The sequence below is a fragment of the Patiria miniata genome, unplaced genomic scaffold, assembly GCF_015706575.1.
Source record: "Patiria miniata isolate m_02_andy unplaced genomic scaffold, ASM1570657v1 HiC_scaffold_5, whole genome shotgun sequence".
Taxonomy (NCBI): Eukaryota; Metazoa; Echinodermata; class Asteroidea; order Valvatida; family Asterinidae; genus Patiria; species Patiria miniata.
The window spans coordinates 3,775,353-3,801,630 of NW_024037072.1; the positions used below are offsets into that span (position 1 = coordinate 3,775,353).

Genomic DNA, 26,278 nt, shown 5'->3' on the forward strand with positions numbered 1-26,278 from the left:
CGAATGCCATGTAATCGGAAGCAGAAATATATATTTTTTTTGGCCTAAGACAGCTGGTGATCACATTTTTAAGAAAATTAACCGAAAACCCTCAAGATGAATTGATAATTACAGGCAACTAAGAATTGTTTTGACTGAATTACTGAAATGCAAAAAAAGAAGAGACTTTGCCCGTTAAAACCTACAAAGACTCTACCTTGGGTGGTTCAAAACAAACTTTCATGTACATGTGTTTTAACAACTGGCTGTAAAATTAACAGCACCCAAATAAATAAAACTTATCGGTAAAAAAAAAAAAAAATGAAGTTGAATACCAGTGTATCTATCGGATTTGTTGAGGCTTGTCGGAGACGTTGCTGATGTTTACTGGAAGAGCGCAAGGATGTCGTTGTTGGCTTTTGCGATGCCCTTGGCAAATCGCCAGGAGTCCTGCGGAAATAATCAAGAATCAGTGATGCAAACATATCAGACAAAATGTATTATGTTGGATTTTCAATCGTTTGGAATGGGAACAAAATTTCAAAAATACTTTGATCTGTTTTAAGCCACTACATTAACTCGAGCAAAGTCCTTATGTAAATGACATTGTCCATTTGCCCCTTTCTCATAACATATTTACCCTTTTAACCCTAACCCCCTATTGGTTCCTCAGGACTACCCTGCTAAATCCAACAGAGTCCAACCGGAGTTTCATGCTCAATCCACTGTGCCTTATTTTCAGTTGCCTACTAAATCCAACAGATTTCAACAGGAATATATGCAATGCCTTTACTGCTCAATCCAACAGGCTCCATCGGGTATGTCAAATAGTTGGATCTTGTTGGATTCAGCAGGGTTAGGGTTTCCAACAAAGAAGTTTTCAACATATGGCCTTAAGATTCTAGCATCACTTGTTTTAACAAGAGAGCTTCTCAGATTTTGTCCCCCCGTTCCCATGCGGTTTCTAATGAAAATATGAAAAAATGAAATTCCGTGACTTTTCCCAGGACAAAATTAGGACTTTCCATGACCAATTCCTATGCCGTTTTGGCATATTGGGAGCCTATTTACAATACACTGGCCAATTGGCACTCTGAGGCAAAGGCTACCACTCCCTTTCTGCCTCCTGGTTTGACACAAGACCACTGAGCACCACAAAAGCATCACAATAGTACATCAAAGATATGCAACAAGCAAAGAGTAAACTGGCAAAGACTACCACAGCCAAACATTACGCGTCATCTCGTATGGGTTCTGCAGGATTCCACGACTGTTACATCACTTTTTACTAGGAATATCAACTTTCCTTGATTATTAACAAATTCCATGATTTTTTCTATGATTTCCATGATAACTTTCAATTCCAGGTCTTTTCTTAGACTGTGGGAACCCTGTCAAGTCTTGCAAGACGGATAGAAAGGTACAATGACATTACATGTACAGTTGAACATTATCATTCATCACTTTGTCAAAACATGAACACACATGTTCGTTCAAAGTTTTGTACTGCAGGATGCTTAGTAGAAGCATTTGAAACTCTGACAGCCCAAATTTATTGTTCTTCTTTTTCACCAGAGCAGTTTTTGTACCTAATTTCACCCTCTTGAGGTCCCTGACTGGGTACGTACCGTGTTGCCCGAGGACTTGTTACCGGAGACGTGATAAAAGATGACGTCCTCACCAGCGATGATGTATGACACACCATAGCCATCATGGGCCACCTGCGTTGAATGAAATTCAGCAATAAAGTTACAGTGATCATATAATAAGGGAGAGTAAACATTGCTCGACATCCGTAAACGAAATCTCTGAATAACTATGTTCGAAGCTCTAGACTTTTTCATTAGTGACAGGGGATGATCAATGACAATGGTGAACGGACAATAACAAAGTAATGCCTCTAGAACAGTTCATTTTAATAGCTTGTAAGTTGATATGAGACAGAACGACTCTTGAATGTCTTGAGAGAATGTCACTACTACTCCAGACATTGCCCATCCTAACCGTTAAAAGGATGCTGTTTTTGAGATAAGAATTTCATTAACAGGGGTGAAATTGGGAGACAATGAAAAATCCATGAAATAATCGGCAGAGGGTTTGCGGGGCATAGAGGGCGCCAGAGCAATGTAGGGTCTACAGTATATGTTTGTTTTTGCCTAAAGGCATCCCTCATAATACCCATTTCTTTTATTCTACATAAAAGTTTTATAGGTATTATAACTTTATCATAAAGCCACCTCAGTAATTCCATGTTTCAAGATGGATTCTTTAAAAATCCTGAAATCAGGAAAAATCCTGACCAAAAATCCCGAAATCTGAAAAATCCTCACAAATTTCACCCCTGCTCTTATCAGAACTAAAACTACTTAGCGAAACTTGATAATAAGCAGGAAAAGTTCTTTTCAGAACTAAATATCTACTGAGCAGTAGTTATTACCACATGGTGTTACCGCAAACTGAAACGCTACTGATACTCCACCATGCAAAGCCTAAAATCTTAAATCTCACCCCTGCATTAAAAAAACTACAAAAAAACTACAAGGTCCAATCTGGTCCGAGGATTTTTCCCCCACAAATTTCTCTGAAGCTAATTATAAATTGCCTCCACTATCAAGCTGCTGAGCTGACAAGGCTGTTCAGCAAAAACAGAACCACACAGGAAGAATGCACACAACCACACCATGCTTCACAGACACTTCTGTTCTAAGGAGTTCTGTGTGAACTTTGGCCCTTGAAGTCAAAGGTCAATGACTCACCGGGCCAAAGCCTCCACCGGCAGAGATGAACTCTGGATGCTTGCTGATGTCGAGCTTGTTCATCTGCTGATGTGGTGTCTGGCTTGTGGATAGACGCCATGGTTCGCTCAGCACCTACAAACCAGCGACAAGTTGTTATAGTTTTAGTCAAAATTCTCCCTTTTCTTTTCAACTTCTTTAATGCTACACTTTTTGTAGCTGGACCAAAATCAACTTTATGGCTATCCCACAATTTATTGGTGAGCATGTCCTAGGGGCTAAAGTTTGCAAATCATGATCAAACGGTCGTGGGTTTGAATTCACTTGCTACTGGAGTGCTGTGTCCTTGGGCAAGCCACTTTACCTGTATTTGCATGTCCATTTGTGATGGAAATGCACCTCATCACTAGGAGAAAAGAATGATTTTTCGTTCATGCCAAGAAACCAGGAGGTAAATACTAGCCTGATGAGCTATATTGGCTCATCCAGACTTTACTTGTAATGCATTATTAGCTCAAGTACTTTCAAGCAACCTTTGCAAAAATTTAAAAAAATTTAAAAATCTGGCAGACTAAGGGCCAGTTCATACTCAGCGTGAAAGTGAACGCAAACACGCATTTGTGACTTCACACATCAAGTTTCCGCACTACAAATTTACCAAGAGTTGAACCCATTCCAACTCGGGCAAATTTGCCCAATTGGCTTCACATTTGACTTAACAGATGAATTGTGTTCCAATTGGACACTCTTTTTTAACAGCACGTTGATCCAAGATCGAATGCAGGCAAATATTCCAATATGGGAACACCTGGTATTCACAGTTAGCGCAGGTGGTGTTCCAAGAGGAACACACCAAATTTCCCAGTGTTGAATAAAACTAACAACTAAGCACAGGTTTTACAATTATCGATGATATCCCGAATGGCCCAGCTTTTTTTTTTGTAGCAACAAGACATAAACGCTATTTTACCTTCTGCAAGAATGGAGACTCCTCATTCAGGTACTTGGAGACAACATAGAGGCAGAAGAGATGACGATCGATACCCATGCCGCACATGGCGTCACGGTAACCAGTCACATGGGTTTCACATGCCTTGCGGAAGGCAGCAAGACGCTGCTCCCTCTGCAGAATAAGAAATGCAACTTTCTTAGTAAAACTGAGTTGCAATAAGCCTCTGCACTGATGACGTCCCACTTTGTTTACATATGCAGGGGTGTGAGTGACCCCTGATAAAAAATAGCTGAAAACAGCTGAAAAAGGTGTAAAAAAGCTGAACTTTGAAAATCTCCTATACTTTTGTACACAGCAAGTGAGGGAAAAAAAGCTGAAATCCAAAACAAAAAAAGCTAAAATCAGCTTTAAAGCTGAGATTTCACACCCCTAATATGGTTTCTCATGGGAATCTGGTGGGGACGCCGGTTTTGTAGCCACATAGAAAAGCGCACAAGTAAAACAAAGTTTGATTTCATCAGTACAGAGGCTTATTGACAAAATGTTTTTATTGCTACTGGCAATAATAATAAAGGAACATATTAAACTTGCTTGATTTGTTTTTGCTTTCTTGATGTATAGTTTATAATCTGAACAAAAAAACCCAATTTTTTGCAACGATATTACATTTTCTGCAAAGCTTGCTTAATATAAAAAAGCATCTCAAGTCTTTGGAATATCCGAAGTTTGAACCTTGATAGTCCAAGATCCACTTTCCGAAGAAAAGACAAGAAACACCATAGAACTTCTTTAAATTTTTAACAATTCTTCAGAGAGGATGAGGAGTTGGTTCAATTTTGCGAAAAGTGGAATAGTATCGTGTAAAATATTTCAATCTTTAGACCTGACCAAATAGCAACATAAAAAACTGGGTAAACCAGGTTCAATTTTTTGTATGTTGAGCTTAGAAGAGATTTTCTCAGCAATAGCAGGTTAAAGTCATATTGTAATGCAGTACAACTGTTTGGCACTCTATTTGTGATGCAATCAAGCTAAATGAGTCGTTTGTCGGGAATTCTTATTTGGAGATACAGGTCAAAGGAGGGCCACTTCATCACATCACTTCATTGCATCTCTTGGTGTTCCAACTTCCATAATTTTTTAACTAAAGATGGTATCAGCATGTGGTTTTCACAGCAGTAATGCTGAGATTGTGCTCTTTTCAAATCTGTAATAAAAAATGTTTTGACCAGGGTCGACAAACGACTCATGTAGCTTGATCGCATCACATTTATTCTGCTAATCTCGTTTTTCACTGATCACATAACTTGACACATCAATACTTTCTGCTTTGTCGTTTGACATTAAGAACAAAGATGGCAGTACTCACGGTTGTTGAGGGGTCTTCCATGCACCTGACAAAGTCACATGAGCTGATGGTACAGGGTCGCACAGTCTCAGTTCGGCCATCTCTGAACAGACGGGTCATGGACGCCTCGTAGGTCAAGTTGAACTTGCCGGCATCCTGTGTCAAGAAATATTTAGGTAAATCTTGAAAAAGTCATGAAAATAGCACTTTGAGTTGCTGAATAAATGCCAATTATATCAAAGTAGTCATTTTTTCATCCTGTATAGACCGTGCAAGAAAGGAAGCATTAGCAATAAAAAGCGTACACTATCAAAAGAGCTGAAGTGGCAGAACATACCACAAGTGCACACTGAATAGTGCATGTGTGGTGCAAAGTGCCCTAATTATCAGTCCGAATATGCCCAAACTTGAAGCGTCATAACAAAGGTGCTGGATGCACGGCAGTAATAGTGTTCCGTGTTCATCGTCTCTCTCTTTTCACCACCGCAAAGGTACATTTGCAAGGAGACCATGATTATGACCGCTAATGGTGACACTCACCATTAAAATTGTAATGAAGTGAGCAAAACGCTATTCAGATGCAGCAGCAGCAGCAGAAGCAACAACAGCAGCAGAAACGCAGTCGCACTAAAAGCATTGACAACAGCAACAGCCGCCGCTCAGACTGTAGCGACAGCAACAGCAGAAACTCCAGTAGTACTGCATCCCGAATAACAGCAGCAGCAGCAATAGTGCCAAGAACAACATTAACTGCAGCAGCAACAGCAGCAACAGCAGCAACAGCAAGATTTACTTTAGACTGGACTGTTCATGGACTTGATTACAACCTGGTAGCACCAACAGGGATAGCAGCACAAGGGGCAGCAGCGACAAGGGTGGCTGCAAAATCACCAAGAGCAACAGTGACATCAGCAGCAGCGGCAGCGGCAGCAGCAACTGCAGCACAAACTCACCCTGAAGTAGGCCAGCTGCATGCCCATCTGAATGAAGGCATCGGGGCTGACTTTGCACTTCTTCATAGCCCCCTTGCCAAACTGGTTGTGCACAAGCAGGTGGAAATCCAGATCATCGGAGATCTTCTTGGCGGTCTGTAGACTGGTCTCAATCACTGCAGTGACCTAAAATTATAGTTCCAAATCAGGCAGAATCACAAATTGAGGTTGAAACAGAAACAGAGCCATTTCACACACGGGAAGGGTTTCACAATTTCTAATTTTAACATTGTTTATTACACAAATAATTTTTGGATTTGAAAATGTTTTGCAAAATGATTGAAACTGAGCATATTTGCAAAGGCCACACAATCCCTCAGAGAAGCTTTGTCATTGCATTATCAAGCAAAGTACTGACTTTGAAAATCTCATTATAGAAATGAAACTTATTTTCAACATGCACACAGATACAGTGGAATGCCGCTATAACGAACACAGCGGGATCCACAGAAATTGTTTGTAGTAGCGATCGTTCGGTATAGCGAGTTTAAGCTGCCAGTGCTCCGGTACTCACTTTTCAATACAAGCGCCCTTCAGAACTTCACCCTGCACGCCCTGTGCATGTAGTTACTGAAGGACGACTTTGAACACGTGCCGACTATTGAATTATGTAATAACCTGTATTGTTATATTGAAATTTGATTGGTTGACTGTTCACAGGACCAGTATGAGACCTGATGGATTCCGCGAAGTACATAATTGTCACTTCATGTACCCCAGGTGCTTCACTGATCCTTCTCAAAGTTGATAAATTATTTTCAACAGCATTCTTTTGCTCAAGATAGAATAGACTCTAGGCGTAAGGTAGGTATCCCACCCCAGTGTGTGTGTGTACATGCATGCCAATGTGAACCTGGGCACATGACATGCACACAGGCAAAATAGCTGGAACAAAAAGGCAAATTTTTACCTCTTCTGACAGCTCGAACTTGAGGCGCAAGGGTGGTGCATACGTGGCCTTGACCTCCCCCTTACAGGAACCATCATCGTTGTATCCAATATCCATGATGTCTTCACCAAAGGCGTACTCAAAGAGATGAGCCATGACAGGGGCGTCCGCACTGAATATGGGAAAGACCAGTCAATTCTACTTCTTATGTGCTTATCTGCTTGAGTGCTAAACATTTCGTGTTTGAGACCTTGGGCCAATTTCATAGAGCTGCTTAAGCACAAAATTTGCTTAAGCACAAAAACGTCTTGCTTAATAAAATCAGGTTACCGGCCAAAACTCCATGCGATTGTTATGCTAAGTAAACAACAGCTAAATACCAGTCACAAGCAATGTACATCACATGGAGTTTTGGCCGGTAACCTAATTTTACTAAGCAATGTTTTTTCGTGCTTAAGCAAATTTTCTGCTTAAGCAGCTCTATGAAATTGGGCCCTTGTGTACAGGACTTGATCTTAAGCAGTGTACTTGAGTGCTAAGATGGAAGTACTAAGATACTAAAGTACTAAAAAAACAAGTTGCTGTTAAAATATACAAGTGGAAATTCAAGCTTCAAAGTCAATCATGGCAACTCGGATCGTCTAATCCACCTACAGTGAGTGCTCAGCGTTGACGCCCATGCGTCCGTTCTTGAAGATGACAAGGTTGAAGCACTTGTCAAACCAGCGATTGTGTCCGTTGCCGGCTAGCAGGGAGTGGCTGAACCTATCCAGCATGCGATTCTGGTTCTAGAAACAGAGAAACACACCGCTCTCGTCACTCATTTACATAAAATTAGAATTCTTGTTGGAAACTTCTGACCTACCATACACAACGGTTTTTGGTACTTTAAACTACTTTAAATTTCTTAAAGGTGCATACCTCATGCTCTTCATAAAAAATTCCTTTTTTTTTTGACTAACAAATTTTCAGTTCCATGTTTTCCAATGGAAGTGTTGACATAATACTGTTTAATATGGACAAAATAACATGCAAAAGATGTTTCAATGTTTGGGTTACCCAGGGGCTGCCTGTCGGCATGACGTTCGGGGGTACATGGTCTATACCATTTCACTTTTACATTTTGAAATTGAAAAAATCGGAAATGAAAAGTCTGATTAGAAACCTCCAACAAAAAGCACTTTTTGCTTAATAAATGAAATGATTTTTTTTCCTCCAAAACATTCACTTACCCAGTTATCTTTGACAGGCGTGGGAAACTGCAGAGAAGGATAAGCAACGAAAATAAGAAACAAAAGTTAACATAACCTTAGAATAGGGTATCAAAGTGTTTCAAATGGAACATTCAATCAATATTTGACAGGAAGAATGCTTTTTCAAAAATGCTACAGAGATGCAATATATTTTTCACCAGACTTGAACATTATCTTTAACCACTCTGCGCCGGGATTATTTTGACATTGACCGGACCGAGGGGCAGCATTTTTTTCATGAACCTCGATGCCAGATGGGTTCAGGCTGTCATCTGCAGGTAGCACACCCTGATATTTCCGGCCTCGCTCACTGCGTGTTTATCCGTCATCTGTTCGGAATACCGCAAAACCTTTGCGTGTATACACGTCATCCGACGTGTACTAGTTAAATGAGAAAAGCTTACAAGTTTTTTTTCTAGGAAGTAGGAAAAACAGCTGCTTGACACTGGTGTCGACCCCGGCAAGCTCAGTGGTTGAGTGGTAAGACGTCTGCACTAGTCAGCAGGAGGTTGTGGGTTTGAGTCCCACCCGAGAGATTTTTTTCTGCATTCTGCCATAAGAGACATTGTGGGAGATGCACGTTGCTTGGCAAATTTAGCAAGTAGAACCAGATTTGATATAAATGAAAAGATGCCTTTATTTCTGCACTATCATGACCATGTATGACCTCTGGGCTTCAGTTGCACCCAGATTTGTGAAGCCCACCTTTTATGTTCAACCAACCAGCCTGCCAACTAGCAAGCAACCCAACTCGCAAGCATGCCAAGTAGCTAGCCAGCCAACTTGCCAGCCAGCAAACTAGCTGGCCAGCCAAATACCAAGTAAGCCAACTAATTACCAGCTGGCAACTGGACAACTAGCCAGCCAGCCAACTAGCCAGCCAGTCAATTAGTAAACCAGCCAACTAGTAAGTAAGCCAGCTGCTAACTAGGCGGCCAACTAACTCGCTTTAGCAAGCAAAGTATCAAACAAGCCAACTAGTCAGCCAGCCAACTAATCAACCAAATAGACAGCAAACCAACTAGCCAGTCAGCCAACTATCCAGCCAACCAGCTAGCAAGCAAGCCAACAAGCCAGCAAGCCAACAAGCAAGCAAGCCAAATAGGTAGCAAGCCAAATAACCAGCCCGCCAACTAGCAAGTAAACGAACTGGCAAGCAAGCCAACTGACCAGCCGGCGAACAAGCAGGCAAACCCACTAGCAAGCACGCCAACTTACCAGCCGGCCAACTAGCCAACTTGTCAGCCTGCCAACTAGCCAGACAGCCAAACCAGCGTGCCAACCGTCTTGCAAGCATGCCAACTAGCAAGCATGCCAACTAGCAAGCACGCCAACTAGCAAGCACGCCAACTAGCAAGCACGCCAACTAGCAAGCAAGCAAACCAACTAGCCAGCCAGCCAACTACCCTGCCAACCAACCAGCAAGCAAGCCAACAAGCCCGCAAGCCAACAGGCAAGCAAACCAAATCGATAGCAAGCCAACTAGCCAGACAGCCAACTAGCAAGTAAACCAACTAGCAAGCAAGCCAACTAGCCAGCCAGCAAACAAGCAACCAAGCCAACTAACCAGCCATCCAACTAGCCAACTGGCCAGCCAGCCAACTAGCCAGCCAGCCAACTGGATGAGCCTTTGGCCAGCCAGGCAAACAAGACACAGCAAAGCTATCTAGGAACATAATCAACTGGACAGATGAATTGTTACATAAACCAACCCACTAAGTTTCAGATGGCAGCTACAAACTGACACACTTAGTTTCATAAATTCATTGAAATCAATAAATACACCAATACATGTACATGTATAATGAAAAAGTATTCTATCTACTGGATAAAGGGCTACGATATAAACAGGTCTTCAACTTTTATCATTTCCATTCTAAGCCCCTTAAAGAGATTAAGAAAGGAATAAGATCAGCCAATACCATTAGTCCCCACGAAGTGGAGGATTTTTCAGGATACAGAAGATTCCTTGCAAAAATGCCTAAAATTTGGGTTTGATGAGGAATCAAAGTTTTAAACAGGTAGGTTGTGTTTTTATAAATAGCCAACCAGAAAACTATGAAGGAATTTTAGTTTTTATTAGGGTCAATCAAGCCCCGTGTTAGCTTTAGATAGCTTTTAGAGGTTAAGACTAGCAATCAGCCAAAGAAATCAAGAAGAAAATGTTAAAAGAGAATCCAGTTTAAAATCAAGCCATGCCGTACGAAATCATGCTTTTCAAGAGGATACAATAGGCAAATTAAATACAAAAATCAGACCCGATTGTGAAAGTCATGTTTCTGTTGGTTATTTTTCAGGTCACATGAAAGCACATGCATTATTAGCCATTTCTAATTTTTTCGAAAGTTTTGAATTGCTGGTACTGAATGTTAATATGGAGTTTGGTAAATGACATGACATCAAGGTATGTGTTAAAAATGGAAATTTGACAGATTTCCCTAAAAAAAATACCCACAATACTGAAATTGAAATTGCCAGATTTCAGGTGTGTTCCCCGTTTCATCAAAAGCAACATAATCAAGCTCAAATTGGGGGAGAAAGTGAAGCAAGTACCTTTTTACCATTTGGAAAGCTCATCTCGCTCTGTGAGTTTACAATCAACACATGCACAAAACTCTGTGGACAGTACTACCGGTCTTCCACACATTACCTGGTTGTCAGTGGACTCTTGGGGTCGCCCTTTATACCATGGCGGCAGTTTTTGATTGGCCAGTATCCCCTTCAGTGGTTCCTAGTGTGATGGCATTCGTTCGGTCATTGGCAGTGGTTAGGTGGGAAAAGGAGCAAGGAAAGATAGGCCAAAGTGTGAACAGAAAAAGGACAGATGGATGAAAAACAAGACAAATGATTTCTTCAAGTTTGCATTCGTGAACTGAGGAGAAAAAAAAGAGCACAAACGAAAAACAAAGACACACCACACCATGCATTTTGACGACGACAAACAAGACAAGAGTAATGTTATGAAGATGGACTGAATGTTAATCTCCTGCAGTTCTGTCATAGAATCCTGGGGTGCCAGTCTACCAAAGAATTTTTTTTTTTTTTTATTCCACCAAACTTCTTCCCTGTAGCTCACTTAACATAAGAAGTACTGAAGTTTGAAGGGGAACATGGGTTATCAACTTGACTTGAAAATAATTAACTTGGAAAGAAAACCCTTTAAAGTCAAGTTTAAAGGGAATCTCTATTATGTTGTTAAAAAAATGTACTATTATCTGTATTAAATCAGTTTGAATCAGGCAAAGATAAAATGCTTAGGATTAAGGCAAGAGTTGTAGATACAGGCAAGTGGGATATGAACCTAGGTCGTAAGACCAGCATTTTTAATTTGTTGGATTACGAAAACGCCGACTCTGAATTTGACAATTTTAGAAAAAAATCAAATGACAAAAATTTGGTTATTTTATTCCCGATGCGGGATTGTTCATATCTGAAGAAAACAATTGTAATCTATTCCCACCCCCCGACACAGTGTTTTAAGTAAATTGAAACAAAAAAAGACTTACTTTTTGTTTCTACTTTGTTTAAGACAAAAGCACAGCGTAGCCCATATCGCTGACGTCCCTGGTATCCGACCCAATCGCATACACGCAGAAGTTCTCAGCAAATTTTGGTTTTATTTTTATTCCGTCCTCCGACCCTGCCAAAGTTCATGCTATGTTTGTAATCCAACAAATAAAATGCTGGCCTACGGGTGGTGGTACAAAACTCATTACCTCCCAATATGGATGTCAGTTATGAAGGAAAAAGAAAATAATTGTTATTATGCACTAAAATCCTATAGCATAATCATAATTAGGAATTTATTTTAGGGTCTTCATCCTGTGCGAACTGTTCTGTTTGTTTTTTGTTCGCTTGTTCAATTTTTTTGGAAGGGGGGTTATTACAACTGTATTATTTGTGACTTCTCAACAACAAAAAAAACTTATAATCCTTTATGGGTTCAGCTTTAGACCAATCTTACCATTGGCGCAATGTGGTACAACTGGCAATCAGAGGAAAATTAAACATTTTTTGACAAGTTTATGAAGGTTATGATATGGAACATTTGCTGTTAAGAACAGCAATATGATAGGAACTGGATGCTGTTAGATATGAACATGGTGATTTGAAAATTAAAACCACATTTCCACTTCTTTTTTTTTTGGTAGCGCTACCTGCATGCAGTGCTTCCAGCCTTGCACATTGCCAGGTGCCACAATCAGCTTACCATTTTGAAAAATAATGCAAATCATTCACATTATCGCAAACATAGCGAGCAATTCTAATGCTTGTTTTTGTGAACATGTACTCTAATTTTTGGAAATGGTTTCTATACTTTATTTTCTAAACTAAATTGAGCATGAAGCATTGACACTAATCCTAATACATCAACTCTCCTAGAAAAAAAAATGCAGTTTTTTTTAAGTTTGAAAAAAAAAGATGAAAGCCGTCACAAGTTTAATGCATGAGTTCAAAGGTCATCTCCAACATCATGTCAAAGGTCGTGAACTTTCAGCCCTGAGAAGGATAAACTGGTCCAACAACCAGAAGTTGTTACGAAACACAAGTGCACCAGAGGTCAAATGTCAAGGGTCATCGTTAAGGTCACTCACAACATCATAATCTTGTGCTTCGTCGTCGAGGACAACAATGAAGGCCGCCATCTCGATGGCTCTGAGGGAGATCTTGTTGACGCCTCGGGTGAAGAACCGCTGTCGAGCCAGAGCCCAGGGAATCCTAGCCAAAGAACACAAACATTTGAATGTGACACGTTGCTATCCTTACTATAATTCCAGGAATCTCTGTCTGTCTGTCTGTCTGTACGTCGATTATCTCCAAATCCAGGGACATATTTGCCTGAAATCTGAGCTATCAAGGAAAAGCATATATGGGCTCTGTGCGCAAACAAGAGAGGTTGCTCTTTTCCTCTTTCGAGAGTCCCATGGACGAGACACACCATGTGAGTGTACTGGTTTCGAAAGTGTATAGTTCTAAATACGCACAACTAAGTTTATTGTGAATGTGCGCAAAGCCATAGCGTCTCTGCGTGAGCGTCACTAGGACGTCGCCGAAGGTCTCTCCCAGATGTCTCCCCCAACGAAGCCCATACACATGTATGGTGCCACAATGTTGTTTACAAGTTCAAAAGCCCATAATCAGGTAAATGCAGGAGGATTTACATCCCTGTTTATCTTTCTATTTTTTTCTGAAAAAAAATTGATTCATACTCTGCACAAAAGCAAATGAGAATGCAAATAACGTGTGACATCATGGAAACTAAAGTATGCATATTGTCAGTTCATTACGTTCAACATATTTTCACTCGGGCCAATTTTGTTGCGAACGTTTCGTGACATGGAATTGACATCAAAGTACTGCACGCAGTATGAAAAGGCCCTTAGTCTGCCGAGATCCACCACTCTCCGGTAAACAAATGGAACTGTAACAAAAACTGGGACAGTAAGCCATACACTAAGTAATAGCGACTAAGTTTTAAAGTCCCGTTTCCATCAAATGGGTCCAAAACCCCTCCGAATGGATTTTGACGTATTTGGGTTGTTCGGCTCAAGGATGAAATGACTAACTAATCGTTACCTGTCCCCGGCAGTGAGGGCAGGCAGATGCTCCTCTCCATCCACTGGTTCGCTGGGGTCATCAATTATCCACTGGAACTGCCTATAAGGTCAAAGGGCAACAAAAGGGGACTTCAGCATGTAGGAAAATATTAAGGCTGGTTTTATGGCTGATTCCATGTTTGGGTCATGTTCATTTATATGCAGCATTTTTCCTTTGACTGCCTGTTACCTGGCCTCGCCCAGCATTGACATGACTTGCTATATCTCGACTTTCAGGTCTCGTGTCATGAGAAGGTCCCACATATTTTTACATGGATAGAGAGCTGCATAGTGTGGCTACATTCTCCAACAGGTTTGAAGTCCGCAAACTAAATATAATTAAGTACAAGAATTTGCTAAGCACAGAAAACAGTTGGTTAGCAAAAAGAGGTTACCAGCCAAAATGTCATGAATGGTTGTTGCTTGTGACCGGTTCTCACCTTTTTCCATGCTTATATAATAAGCCAGTTCGGTATTTCAACTGCGCATACACACAAAAATATCAGTCACGGGTCTTTTGGGATAATCTAACGCTCATCCAAAGGCGCATGAACGCCCAAGGAGACATTCGCACCATGCTTGCATGTTAATTATAATCAGGATGGGCATGTGTAACATCGCATAACATCGCGTCAGCGATTTTATCCCAAATGACCTTTGACCTGGACTACTTCATCGAGAAACCAAACTGGCTTTTTAGCTCAGCAATAATTATTTCTGCTTAGCGACACCATGAAATTGGGCCTTGATCAGGGCATCAGAGAGCTACAGACTTTTCAGTGAGGGGTTGAGTCATCTTCCCGACTCAATAAATTGTAATAAATTTAAAAAAAAAACCTACTTCTGAAGTTCAGCAGGGTTCAGCATGGTTGCGTTCACCTGGAAGACCAGTTTGTAGAAGCGTCCTCTACAGATGACGACGATGTGCTTGCTGTCTTTGTGGTGGACCAGCGTATCGGACTCGAGTCCCGGGATGCGCGTGGTGTTGAACAGCCGCTCATACTGGTAGGAGCAGAGCGGGACCATGCCTTGCATGATGAGCGGTTTGAGCGTCTCACGTTCGATCTCACGGCGGAAACGCAGGAGGCTGAGGGTGAAGTTGGCTGCGCGAGCTGCCTGGATGTATGTGGGCGCCATGGCAATGGAATCCTGTGGAATTTCAGAGGGGTAAGAAAACTGAAACGTTTCAAATCACGAACTTGAGATGAACTATTTTTGAATGTAGAAAAGCGACATTCGGTGGAGTTTTCAAAGCTCCTGCTTTGTGCTAAAAAGAATGTTTAAATCTTGACTTTGGCTTGCAATTTTAAATGCACCTATTAACCCTAATCCTCCAGAATATGTTGGTTAGAAACACTGCTTAACGCAGAAACATGCAACACTTGTCAAAATGACAAGCCTGTTCAATGTGGCAAGATCCATCAGATCAAAAACTCAGGGCCAAACTGCCACAGGGTCTGCGGTCACCAAGTGAAGCAGGATGCAACTGTGGTATTGTTCAATAGGACTAGCTCTCATTTTTTCAGAATTGGCCGTTTATGCACTGGTGATGATGGCTCAATGCAGCAAGGTCTCACGGACATTTACACCAGATACACTGTGTAGCATTTCGCATGGTTAGCGCTAAAGAAGCAGAGTCCACATCCAATGGACATGTGTGTTACTGGCGGCCATAGCTAAGTGATTCAGATGTGGCCTAACGTGTCTGTAAGCATGTCTTTGCAATTGTTTTTTTCTAACAAGCTTTTGGAAAGACCTGGCAATGCACACGTAATATTAAATCAGTTGAGGTAAAACCCTTATTTATCTGCTGAATAAGCTTGCCAATTGTGACGTGTACATCTTGCGGTTGCACAATATGTCATTCATTTACAAAGATTAGTTAAGTATTCAGTAAAATGACTTTATAATGGTTAAAGCTACTTTGTGAACAAACAAAAAACTATCTGTAAAGGTGTAATTTCCGGTGCATGCTTTGGTGAAATAGCTGCAGCCGAATCTACAATACACAGCAAAGTAGACTACGGACTGTGTGCAGAAGTACCCCCTCAACGGTCACAAAGGGAGAGTTGGGGAGACCACTGGGAGGGACATTCGAACTCATAGCCGATGACGCCGGACGCTTACATTAAAGGTATAGTCCATCATTTGTAATTTGTGCATTTTGTTCGTTTGAAGCAACAAAAGTGCTCAAGATCTAAAGAAGGGTGCTGAACAACTAACCTGATGAAGTTTCAGCTCAGCTTTAGCTGTTTGGAGAAACACAACATTCTAGGTTCTCGATTCAAATCAAAAGTTCCTGAATCATGTTTTGAATTGGGCCTGAATTCAGCGTCCGAGACACGTTCTCACTGAGCCGATTGCAGCTACGCGATGTTGCGCACTGATCCGGCGAATTATAGCAACCATGCATGCGCGCCTGTGCGTCGTGCCAATGCGAACTACTAATTTGAATTTCCTACGGTGCTTCTTAAGAAGCACCGTTGGAAAGGCCTTCTTTCGTTGATTACTTCAAAATGACAGCTTGCCAGAAAGAATAATTTCACAGGGAGTTTAGTCTCCTTACTATCTTTCAACCAAGTATGTTTTTCAACAATAATTACGACAGTTACTTTTTGCATAGCTGCAAATGATGGACTCTGGCTTTAAGACGCTACGGGTGTGTGCACATTCAGAAAAAAATCACTTGTGCTTACTTCGCAAACCAGAACGCGCATCCGATGTGCAGTCCAACTAGGGCTTTCAAAATGGTCACAAAACACTATCTATTGCTGGTTTACGGAGTAAATAGCCAAGAACGTGATGCAGGGACTGACAACGAATTTCTTGCGAGAATTCTAGCTGTACACTCACCATTCCGTAGTAGTTGCTGTTGACCATGATCGGATCCCGCCCCCGCAGGTACACATACTCCTCCCACCAATCACTCACATAGTTGGTGGACCACCACCATTTCAGTTTGAGGTATCGCTGTAGGCGTGGCCCGAGCCCCACCTCAAAGTCCTTGACGAGAAGCTCCATGCGTTCAAACTCTTCGTCGTTAAGGAACCCACGCACGGACAGCAGATACTGCAAAACGTCACACCAAACAAATGCTACCATTGGGTCAAAAACTTCTAACATCTGCTGAAGACGGACATTGAGTTTATACCAAGCCGGTGGAGTGTGAAATATTGACTCTTTGAAATACAGACTCCTAGACTGTACTGGGCATGCCTAAGTGAAGATAATTAGGACAGTGAAAGGTCATGTGTGAGGGATAGAATCCGTATAAAAAGGTAAAAGAAACCAAATTTCATATGACACCGGTTCTTTTTGTATAACCACAACTCACAATAATACAGATTTGAGTGCATGTCACCCTCTTATTCTAACCAATTCGAATTCAAAATCTTTTCAGGACTGTGTATATGGCTGAAAATAGCGCACCCTTAAGTAACAGTAAATTTCTTGTATTTTAGATTATATGCAAATTGCCAGATTTAAAGTGAAAAACAATAAGATTTGGTAGAGCACTAGTACAGTGTTTTGGGGGTTGCAGGTTCGAATTCAAATCCTGTTAAATTTGTTTTTCAATCTTATGCTGACTGAAAAATAACCTAGTTAAGGCCCAAAAAAAAAAAAAATCGATCTCTGGTCAGCGCGCGCGTCGATTTTAACCATGCGCGTCAACCTTTATTTTCTTAAAATTGTCCGCGGTAGCTACAACAGCGCCCTCTATTGCCGCACCTCCTCAAATTTGTGTACCAAGGAATGGGGAAATTGCACCAGGGCAAATCATGGAGGGCACAAAGGCAAATTATGGAGGACACCAATGTATATGAGGACACAAAAAAGCAAAAAAATAGTACCCACCTTGTCTGTACAGTCCAAGCTTAAAAAAAAAGCAGCAAAAAAACACCCCCAAAAAACGTGTCGCCGCATCAATTCTGGAACTTTGGTCTGACCAGAGACCGACTATTTTTTTTTTTTTGGCCTAATTATTTCCTTTTGTGGTTTAGTTGATGAAATTAATTTTTGAGAGCCAAAAAAAGGTTAGGACAGTAATTTTTTGTCAATGTGTCAAAACTTTTTTTTTCAATATGTCAAAACAATATTGCAGATATGACAAATTTTAACCTTTGTCGACTTTGTGTGACTTTCTAACAATTAATTTTTTTCACTTACAAGCTGGAATTCAACAAATCTGAGAGACAGTAAAATCTGACTTACCCTTCTCATTGTGTCTTGAAGTGGCGGCAGAGGCAAATTGGGCAGCGCATTCTGATAGCTGAACAGACGAGGTTTACTGGTAACGAAGCACCTCAACAGCATCTGATAAAACAACGGACAAAACTTCAAATGCCAAACACACTAACTCTAGAAGGGAACAAATCTTCTGAACTGAGATATCACTTGCGTCTTAAGAAGCACCGTTGGAAAGGCCTTCTTTCGTTGATTACTTCAAAATGACAGCTTGCCAGAAAAAATAATTTTAATAGGGAGTTTAGTCCTATTACTATCTTTCAACCAAGTATGTTTTTCAACAATATTTACGCCAGTTACTTTTCGGATAGCTGCAAATGATGGACTATAGCTTTAAGTCACTGGAGGGCAAAACCATCAAAGAAGCAAGCACTACTTACCCCCCATATCTTGGTCTTGAGAGAAATTTTGCCCCGCCCCTCATACATGAACCCCTTGTAGGAGAGCAGTCGCTTCAAGATGAACCGTAGCGTGAAGATGATGCCCAGCCACAGCAGTGTGGCAAAGATGACAGTGGACAGATAGATGGTTGGGGCCGGCCCAAGATAGTTCCTGTAAAGAAAGGACATCAATATCGGTCGGCGACAAATGAAAAAGAAAGTTATTTGAAGTCTTTAAAACTCAGGAAAAACAAGTATCGCGGGATCCACATAAATTGTTTGTAATAGCGATCGTTCGGTATAGTGATTTTAAGCCGATACCAGCTTGTGGTTTTCATACATTAGTGGTGCCCTCTTTTGAACGTTGTTACCCTGGCATTACTGAAAAACGACTTTGAACACGTGCGACTATTGAATCATGAAATTACAGTTTTGAGCTTACACGGGTGGAATTCCCTTCTATTTCTTTGAGGAAATAATAGCCATTTATCACTGTTCTGTTGACATTTTCTAACAACAATGTTGGGTATAAGATTTGAGGCTTTGCATTGTGGGGTATTGGTATTGTTTCGGTTTTGCGGTAACACCATGTGGTAATAACTACTGCTTAGAAGATATTAGTTCTGAGAAGAACTTGTCCTGCTTATTATCAACTTGCTAAGTAGTTTTTTGTTCTGTTTAGAACAGTCCTGCTGTAAGTTCTAAAAGAACTTGTCTTTGGTCTCTTTGGAATGTTGGGTATGTTTTGAACACAAAATTGAGAGCCAAGGATGATGTTCAGTATAGCCAAATGTTCGGTAAAGCGGTGTTTGATACAGTGACGTTCCACTATATTTGAAATTTGGTATTGTAATCATGCTTAAATTTGAACCCCCTACCCCCAAAAAGCTCTAGAGGCAATTTCTATTTGAATTAGTTAATCTACATGTAGCTGATTAGGCAACAAAAGACCTTTTGTTCTAGCTCATACAATCTTCTACATTTTGCAGGGTGCCAGTGGAAACCCTCAGGGTTGCCAGCACTTTTATGAAAACAAAATTCACTAAGTTTCTTTTCCGGATATCTCTCTAGGAAATTTCCATAGTTTCATTAGAAATATTTTCACTTTAACAAGATTGCTGGGAAGTCAAGAGGTGGTGTAGCACAGCCAATTGTTATTGTCTGGAGAGGTGTGTAATATTCACACTGCATAAACACTAAAAAGCCACCATAGCCAGTCAGTCGCAAGACGCATATATGCCAAACTGGCGATAAATCTTTCCCTTCTGGGTCACTTTGAAACCCTAATCCTAAAGGTGTAAGGGTTAACGTATCAATGTGATGGAGTGACTTACACTGGTAAGACGTTCTCCTTGAGTTTATCAATCATTCCCATGGATGGATCCAGGCGGGCCAGGGAGCACGCTGTGACTGCTGTCACTACGGCTAACCAACTCAGTGGGCTGGCAGGATAGGTGGTGTTCACCATGCCATTCTGCGGTAAAAATATGAAAATTATGACAAATAATGGGCAATACAGCAGCCAAATTAGTCGTTAGAGTTCCTCAAACATGATGCCAGGGATGTATTGGACTCTGATATTTTTGCCTGAAATTTGAGGTATAGAGGAAAAGTACACACACATGTATGTTGCCAATGTGTTATTTACAATTTGGAAAAAGCCTTAACATAAGTTCAAGAAATAAGTTCAAGAAATATTCTTGTCTGAACAGAGAGCTAGATAATCAGTTCCAAATCTGGTAAGTATTTTTTACACAATTCTCTTGTTTTTTTATGTCATATTTCTGTGTCATTTTTATATGCGAAAGATCCTGTTGCGATTGAAATTGAAACATCAAGCCCTGTAACTTTTGTGTTTCGTATTTGTATTCAAGGTCAATCCATTCTGAACCACTTTACTCCAGTTGTTTTCATTTTCATTGTTTTTTTAATTTCCAATTTTTTTTATACTAATTTCCTGATTGGCTCGCTTATTATTTCCCGAATGAAGAGGAAATGAATCAAAGTGAAAGAATATTACAAAGAATGCACGTTAAAATGACCTCCGATGATGCTGCTTCCTGAATCATGATTCATTTTTGTAAAAATGGCGACCGTGATGTAAATGGTCGCTAATTTGTTAGTGTTTTGATGCCAGAGAGATGCATGGTAAAATAACTTTCTGTTTCTTTGAATCAATAAAGGAATAGTGTTTTGATACTGCAGCCTCCAAGAGATTAGTCTGAGCCACACGACACACGTCTGATATAATATCCTAGAATGCAAATTTTATATGACCCTACACGCCAGTAAATTAACTTATTGCGGCAGAATCGCGTCAATGCAGCTTGTGAAATATTGTCCAATTACATGATACAAATGGACGCGGTACGTGCAAAATCTGAGACAAACAAAACTTGACGTACACAATTCCATAGGGTTGTCTAAGAGGCTTGGCTAACTCGCAAATGGCAATAGGTCAATTGGAGTCAAAAGTTAGAAATTGTGACACCACTTCGATCAGAACAACAAGGCGCCCGCTGAATGGTCAGTATCTTGAGGTCAAGATGCAGTCTTGTTTTGCATAATTAATTGCCAAATCTGTTCGCATATCATAGACCCTTGCTGTGCAAGGGGATACTCCGTGGACTATCAAGAGATGTGATTAAGATCAAAATGGTGATGTTTCTCTTCAAGATACATATTCTTGTTATTATGAGAATTCCTAATGCACTCAAGAGTATTGTAAAAGTTTTATCCATATTTTATACTATTTTGAAGATTTGATATTTTTAATCGAAATTCAGCCTTTTGGCTGCGAAGTTTTAAAATTTTAATAAACCAATAATAATAAAAAAAAAAATTTTCGAAAATGACTTTTTTTTAAAAATGTGAATGACAATTTATACAAAGAAAACAAAATCAGCATCGTTTTACTTTTTTTTAATTATAATAAACCCTCGTTTTTTTGGTTACACCTCTATGTTCCAACACCCCTATGTTCCGACTGCACATATTCCTATTCCTAACCCTAACCCTAACCGGGAGTAACACAATCTAGGTTGTCGGAACATGGGGGTGTCGGAACATAGAGCAGTCACCGTTTTTTTGCAATCTAGTTTTCCCCCCCCCCCAGTCTTCATCTCTGAAATGCCCAGCATTTCTTACATAAATACTGGTCCACTTTTTTTTACATGCATAATGCACTTTATTATTGTTTTTGAGATAATGCAGACATATAACTAAAAAGGCACTATTTGATTTGGGTAAATTTGGGTAAATACAAACTTCTAAAATTGGTCCCAGTGACTGGGTTTGTACTGGAGGTTCATGTTGTCAATGGACCGATCCAATCACAGCCGTGATTTATGTCCGACGTGCGTGCACAAACGTCCGACATGAGTGCACGCGCATATGATGCGCGCGGCAGGAAAATGCAGTGTGGCATTGGAGAGGGGCACGTGTTAATTTGCCCACGTGCGCAGTGGGCGGGGCTTACTGGATCGGTCCATTTCAGAGATGTTTGACATCTCTCTAAAAAATACTGTACATATTAGAAACTACAATGCATTGAAACAAGTACCTGGAAACGCCTGAATTTCTTCACCCATGATCGTCTGCCGCTCTCAAAGACTGCTTTCAGCGCTTCATGGTTGATGTCAAAGTCGATGCCTTCATGGGTGACCGTGAACTGGAATGCCACGGCAGCATGGGCTTCAGCCATCTCGGGGGTACCTGGGGGGCACCACGCAACCTGGGATATTCAACTCTAAAGTGGAAAGACAGAAGCATCTTACGTCAATCAAATCCTACTGAACTGAGACAAATTTGATGCATTTCCTGAACGTCCTTTTGATGCAAATTTGCTAGAAAACCTTTCTGGACTTTTAAAATCCAACAACATTCCCAATTATTTCCCCATAATTTTACCTCAGTGATGGCTGAAGGAAATTGGTAGGAGACCTCTTCTCACAGTAGAATTCAGATCATTTTTCAAAAGTATATTTAGCCAGCCCAACCAGTTTTTGAAAACTAATGAATTATATCCAAAACGTGTTTCCAAATTCAAATGTCTGAATGAAGTGTATGGTGTATGTGGTCGGTCATCTGGTCATTGCATTAAATGGCAAAAATGTAGTGGAATGAATCCGGCGACCAGAATTAGATACTTTTACAGCTGTGGTGTCACGCTCACATGCATGCTGCATGCGTTCTTAGACTCTAGAGACAAGGCGCACGCGCATTTTGGTATTCCTATTGGTCGAAGGAGCCTGGAGTGTACGTGTACTACCTTAGTACGACACGCACAAGCCTGGTGCCACCGGATTTGTTTACATGTACTCGATTGATAGACCCAGATCAAATTTCACAGAAATACTGAAAAAAAAACATTTTACCTGCTATAAACAGAACCATGAGTCAGGATACAAATATTGCATTTGTAAAATAGATCCCACTACAGAAAAATAACTTTGATGTTGGCCTGATGCAACTGCAGAAATCTTCAAGTGTACACGTACTATTCGTACGAAATCTTCTATTTTATTAACAACTGGACCACCAAAGTGGTATCGGGATCTTATTTCTGGGAAAGAATGTTGCAACCTGGCGCCACTATTTTCTTCAAATATCATCTCAACAAAGGTCAGTCAATGCAAAAATGTTGACGAGACATGAATCTGGAACTGAGAAACATTTCCAATTTTGTTAGGAAATAATTGGGTACAACTATAGAATACAGGGCCACTCCATTCCATATCCGCGCATCCATGGCTGCGTGGATGCGCAGTCGGTTTTCTATAGCGCCCTCTTTTGATTAAAATTCACTTCATGCCCACTCCGCATCCGCGCATCCAGGCATCCAATAAAGCGCCCTCTATTGATGTAACTTAACTTCATGCCACCCGTGCATTTCTATAGCGCCTTCTATTGATTGAAACTTACTTCATGCCCACTCCGCATCCGCGCATCCAGGCATCCAATAAAGGGCACTCTATTGATGAAAATTAACTTTATGCCACCCGCGCATTTCTATAGCGCCCTTTATTGATTAAAACTTACTTCATGCCCACTCCGCATCCGCGCATCCGCGCATCCAGGCATCCAATAAAGCGCCCTCTATTGATGTAACTTAACTTCATGCCACCCGCGCATTTCTATAGCGCCTTCTATTGATTGAAACTTACTTCATGCCCACTCCGCATCCGCGCATCCGCGCATCCAGGCATCCAATAACGCGCCCTCTATTGATGAAAATTAACTTTATGCCACCCGCGCATTTCTATAGCGCCCTCTATTGATTAAAACTTACTTCATGCCCACTCCGCATCCGCGCATCCAGGCATCAAATAACGCGCCCTCTATAGATGAAAATTTACTTCATGCAACCCGCGCATTTCTATAGCGCCCTCTATTGATTAAAACTTACTTCATGCCCACTCCGCATCCGCGCATCCAGGCATCCAATAACGCACCCTCTATTGATGAAAATTTACTTCATGCCCACCCCGCATCCGCGCATCCGCGCATCCACGCATCCAAGACAGGGTAGGTTGGGGTTGGTTTTAGATAGGGAAATAAAGTAGTGGGTCTATAGGGTAAATACAGTAAGAGGTCCTGGGGTAAATAAAGCGCCCTCTTTTGATGACTTCATGCTCATCCACCCCGCATCCGCACATCCGCGCATCCGCACATCCACGCATCCAAGACATCCCAAGCCGTCTCACTCGGTGTATACTACGTACTTGTCATTCATTCACTCTCTATACTATAGCGCCCTCAATTGATCACAATTTACTTCATGCTCATTCACTCTTTAACGCCCTCTAGTTTGTTTATACATCTACGTTCATACCGTATACATGTTGTATACCCACGTACGTACGCGTTAACATGGGAGAAGTCTCATATACACCAATGTTGCTTCGTTCTTAGAAGAGTGCCCAACGCAACGTCAACGACCCCACTCCTCACATCGCATCCAACTACCAAAAAAACCCTTTTCCGGCGTGGCCCTGCATTCTATAGTTGCTCCAATAATCGAATTTGAAGTGGCGTCTGGATACTAACATTCTTTTCATTTTGGAACTGGGACAGTTGGCCAACTGTCTTGGGACTGTCCCAGTTCCAAAATGGACTGCCATTTGACTGCCGCCCCTAGCCTAGGGGAGTGTGTTCACCATGCGCATGTACATGTACATTCACAACATGATTGATACCATTTACCACACACAAATAAACTCTAACAAACATGGCCTGAGTGAGGCTGTAATGTAAACAATCATTTAAGCGGACCTAGTGGTAGTACCGGTATAGGACGAAAACGGATTTCGGATCTAATTAAAAGCGATCAAGCGTGACCATGCAAAGCAACGCAAACAAATTGTTGACATGTTCTGCATGCATACACGAACACATGCACATATCGTGACTGCATGATCAACGTGAACTCTTCCTAAAACACAAAGCCTAAATACAATATTCCAGCAGAATGTAATAATGTTCATATTTCAGCACTCTAAGAAATTGATCATTGTTATCATCAAATGTAAAAATGCGGAGAAATCATGATTTAATCTTTGCCTTACCGTGTTATTTTGCGACACTTCTGTACAGGTTCCCAATCGACGATTACAAATAATATGCACACTGTATGTATCATGCATGCATGGCGCGCCGGGCGCGCGCCGTACCCGGTGTTGCGTAGCTTCGATTATGACGTATGGCATATACCATTTATTGAATAGGGAGATTCTCTTTCGTGTATGGTTTTCCACCGATGATATTCTTTTTGTTTGCCCGTATATTTCGTTTTAGACAGCTCAATATGGAATAGAAAGAGAGATAAAGATACAAGTAACACCAAAGGAAACATTGATTATCAAGTAATTACTTGATTTACATGGTCAATTTGAAAATGTTTCTTTAAATTATTGGCGAGGGTCCAAGATTGGGTTTGAAGAATCTACCTACTCGAAGGTAGTTTGGCCTTCGTATAAAACGCCCATTTTTACACCCTTTTTATATTACATCATTTTCTAATTTTCATCAACAAGAGACAGTTTTTGAAACTAAGTCAAGTTGAGTTCCGTGATTCTCCTGGAAAAGGAAATTGGGTCATAATGAGAAAGATGTTCAAGTGCAAGCTGAAGCCTTGATATGGAACGCAAGGTTTTTCCCTTCTTTTTTTCAGAAGGGTATAACGTAAGGCAGGATGTGAGTGAGTTAGGGTATTCTAGGGACAACCCTGCAGAGGAAATACAGAGGACGTGTGGCGCCGGGTCTGCTCTGCAGGGTTGTACGTACCAAAAAAAAGCCGAAAAAAACTTAGTCTCCGGTTTCTGGTATGCGCGCGCGTCGCCGTAGCCATTCGCGTCGGCAAAATGAAAAAGTTTTTTTTTCAATACAAGATGATGTCTCAAAACCGCCAAACTCACTGGTTTGACTGGAATCCTGCTGCTGCACAGTTTTAACGTGTTTTTAGATGGGGTTATGATCGAGAATAAGCTTTATGTGGCCTCTCTGGACTCCCATATATTTCCACTAAGTTTAGTCGGGAACCATTTGCAGTCATCAGCCGACATTTGAAGCAAAAAAAAACAGGTAAAAAAAAAAGCCGCGTCGCCGCACCACTTTTTGGGGCAAGCTCCATACCAGAAACCGGAGACTTTATTTTGGCCTAACCGACCATGTATCACCGTTGCGTTTAACGCAAATTAACCACAGGAGGCGCAGGACAACCCAACTTTGGCCTTTTCAATTTCAAGGACACCCTTTCTTGATCCTAAAAAGAGTAATTGGTGCAAAACGCGCCGATAAGTCAGTCATCGACAAAAAGTGTCTACTACCAAGTTATATTTTTGTATGCATTTTTAACTATCACTTTATAATTGAGGCTAAGAACAAGTTGAGGGAGAGAAATTAGATTGA

The 26,278-nt window shown here is 41.0% G+C and overlaps 1 protein-coding gene across 2 annotated transcripts; it reads right to left on the bottom strand.

The window, feature by feature from the left end:
* On the bottom strand, positions 1–25,028 carry LOC119740936 (carnitine O-palmitoyltransferase 1, liver isoform-like). Of its 2 annotated transcripts, XM_038216430.1 has the most exons (19): positions 24,937–25,028; positions 21,933–22,118; positions 19,705–19,844; positions 18,371–18,542; positions 17,958–18,059; positions 16,599–16,814; positions 14,587–14,894; positions 13,726–13,806; positions 12,744–12,867; positions 10,799–10,879; positions 8,128–8,154; positions 7,550–7,683; positions 6,917–7,067; positions 5,968–6,132; positions 5,036–5,170; positions 3,685–3,837; positions 2,736–2,849; positions 1,608–1,700; positions 1–429 (listed from the first exon to the last, which is right to left on the bottom strand). In XM_038216430.1, the coding sequence occupies exons 2-19, from the start codon at positions 22,071–22,073 to the stop codon at positions 364–366; spliced, it is 2,403 nt and encodes an 800-aa protein (XP_038072358.1). In that variant the 5' UTR covers positions 22,074–22,118; positions 24,937–25,028; the 3' UTR covers positions 1–363. The 2 variants fall into 2 exon arrangements, with proteins under 2 accessions (XP_038072358.1, XP_038072359.1); XM_038216431.1 differs by lacking the exon at positions 10,799–10,879 and having other exon boundaries at positions 270–429.
* Positions 25,029–26,278: the final 1,250 nt, after the last annotated feature.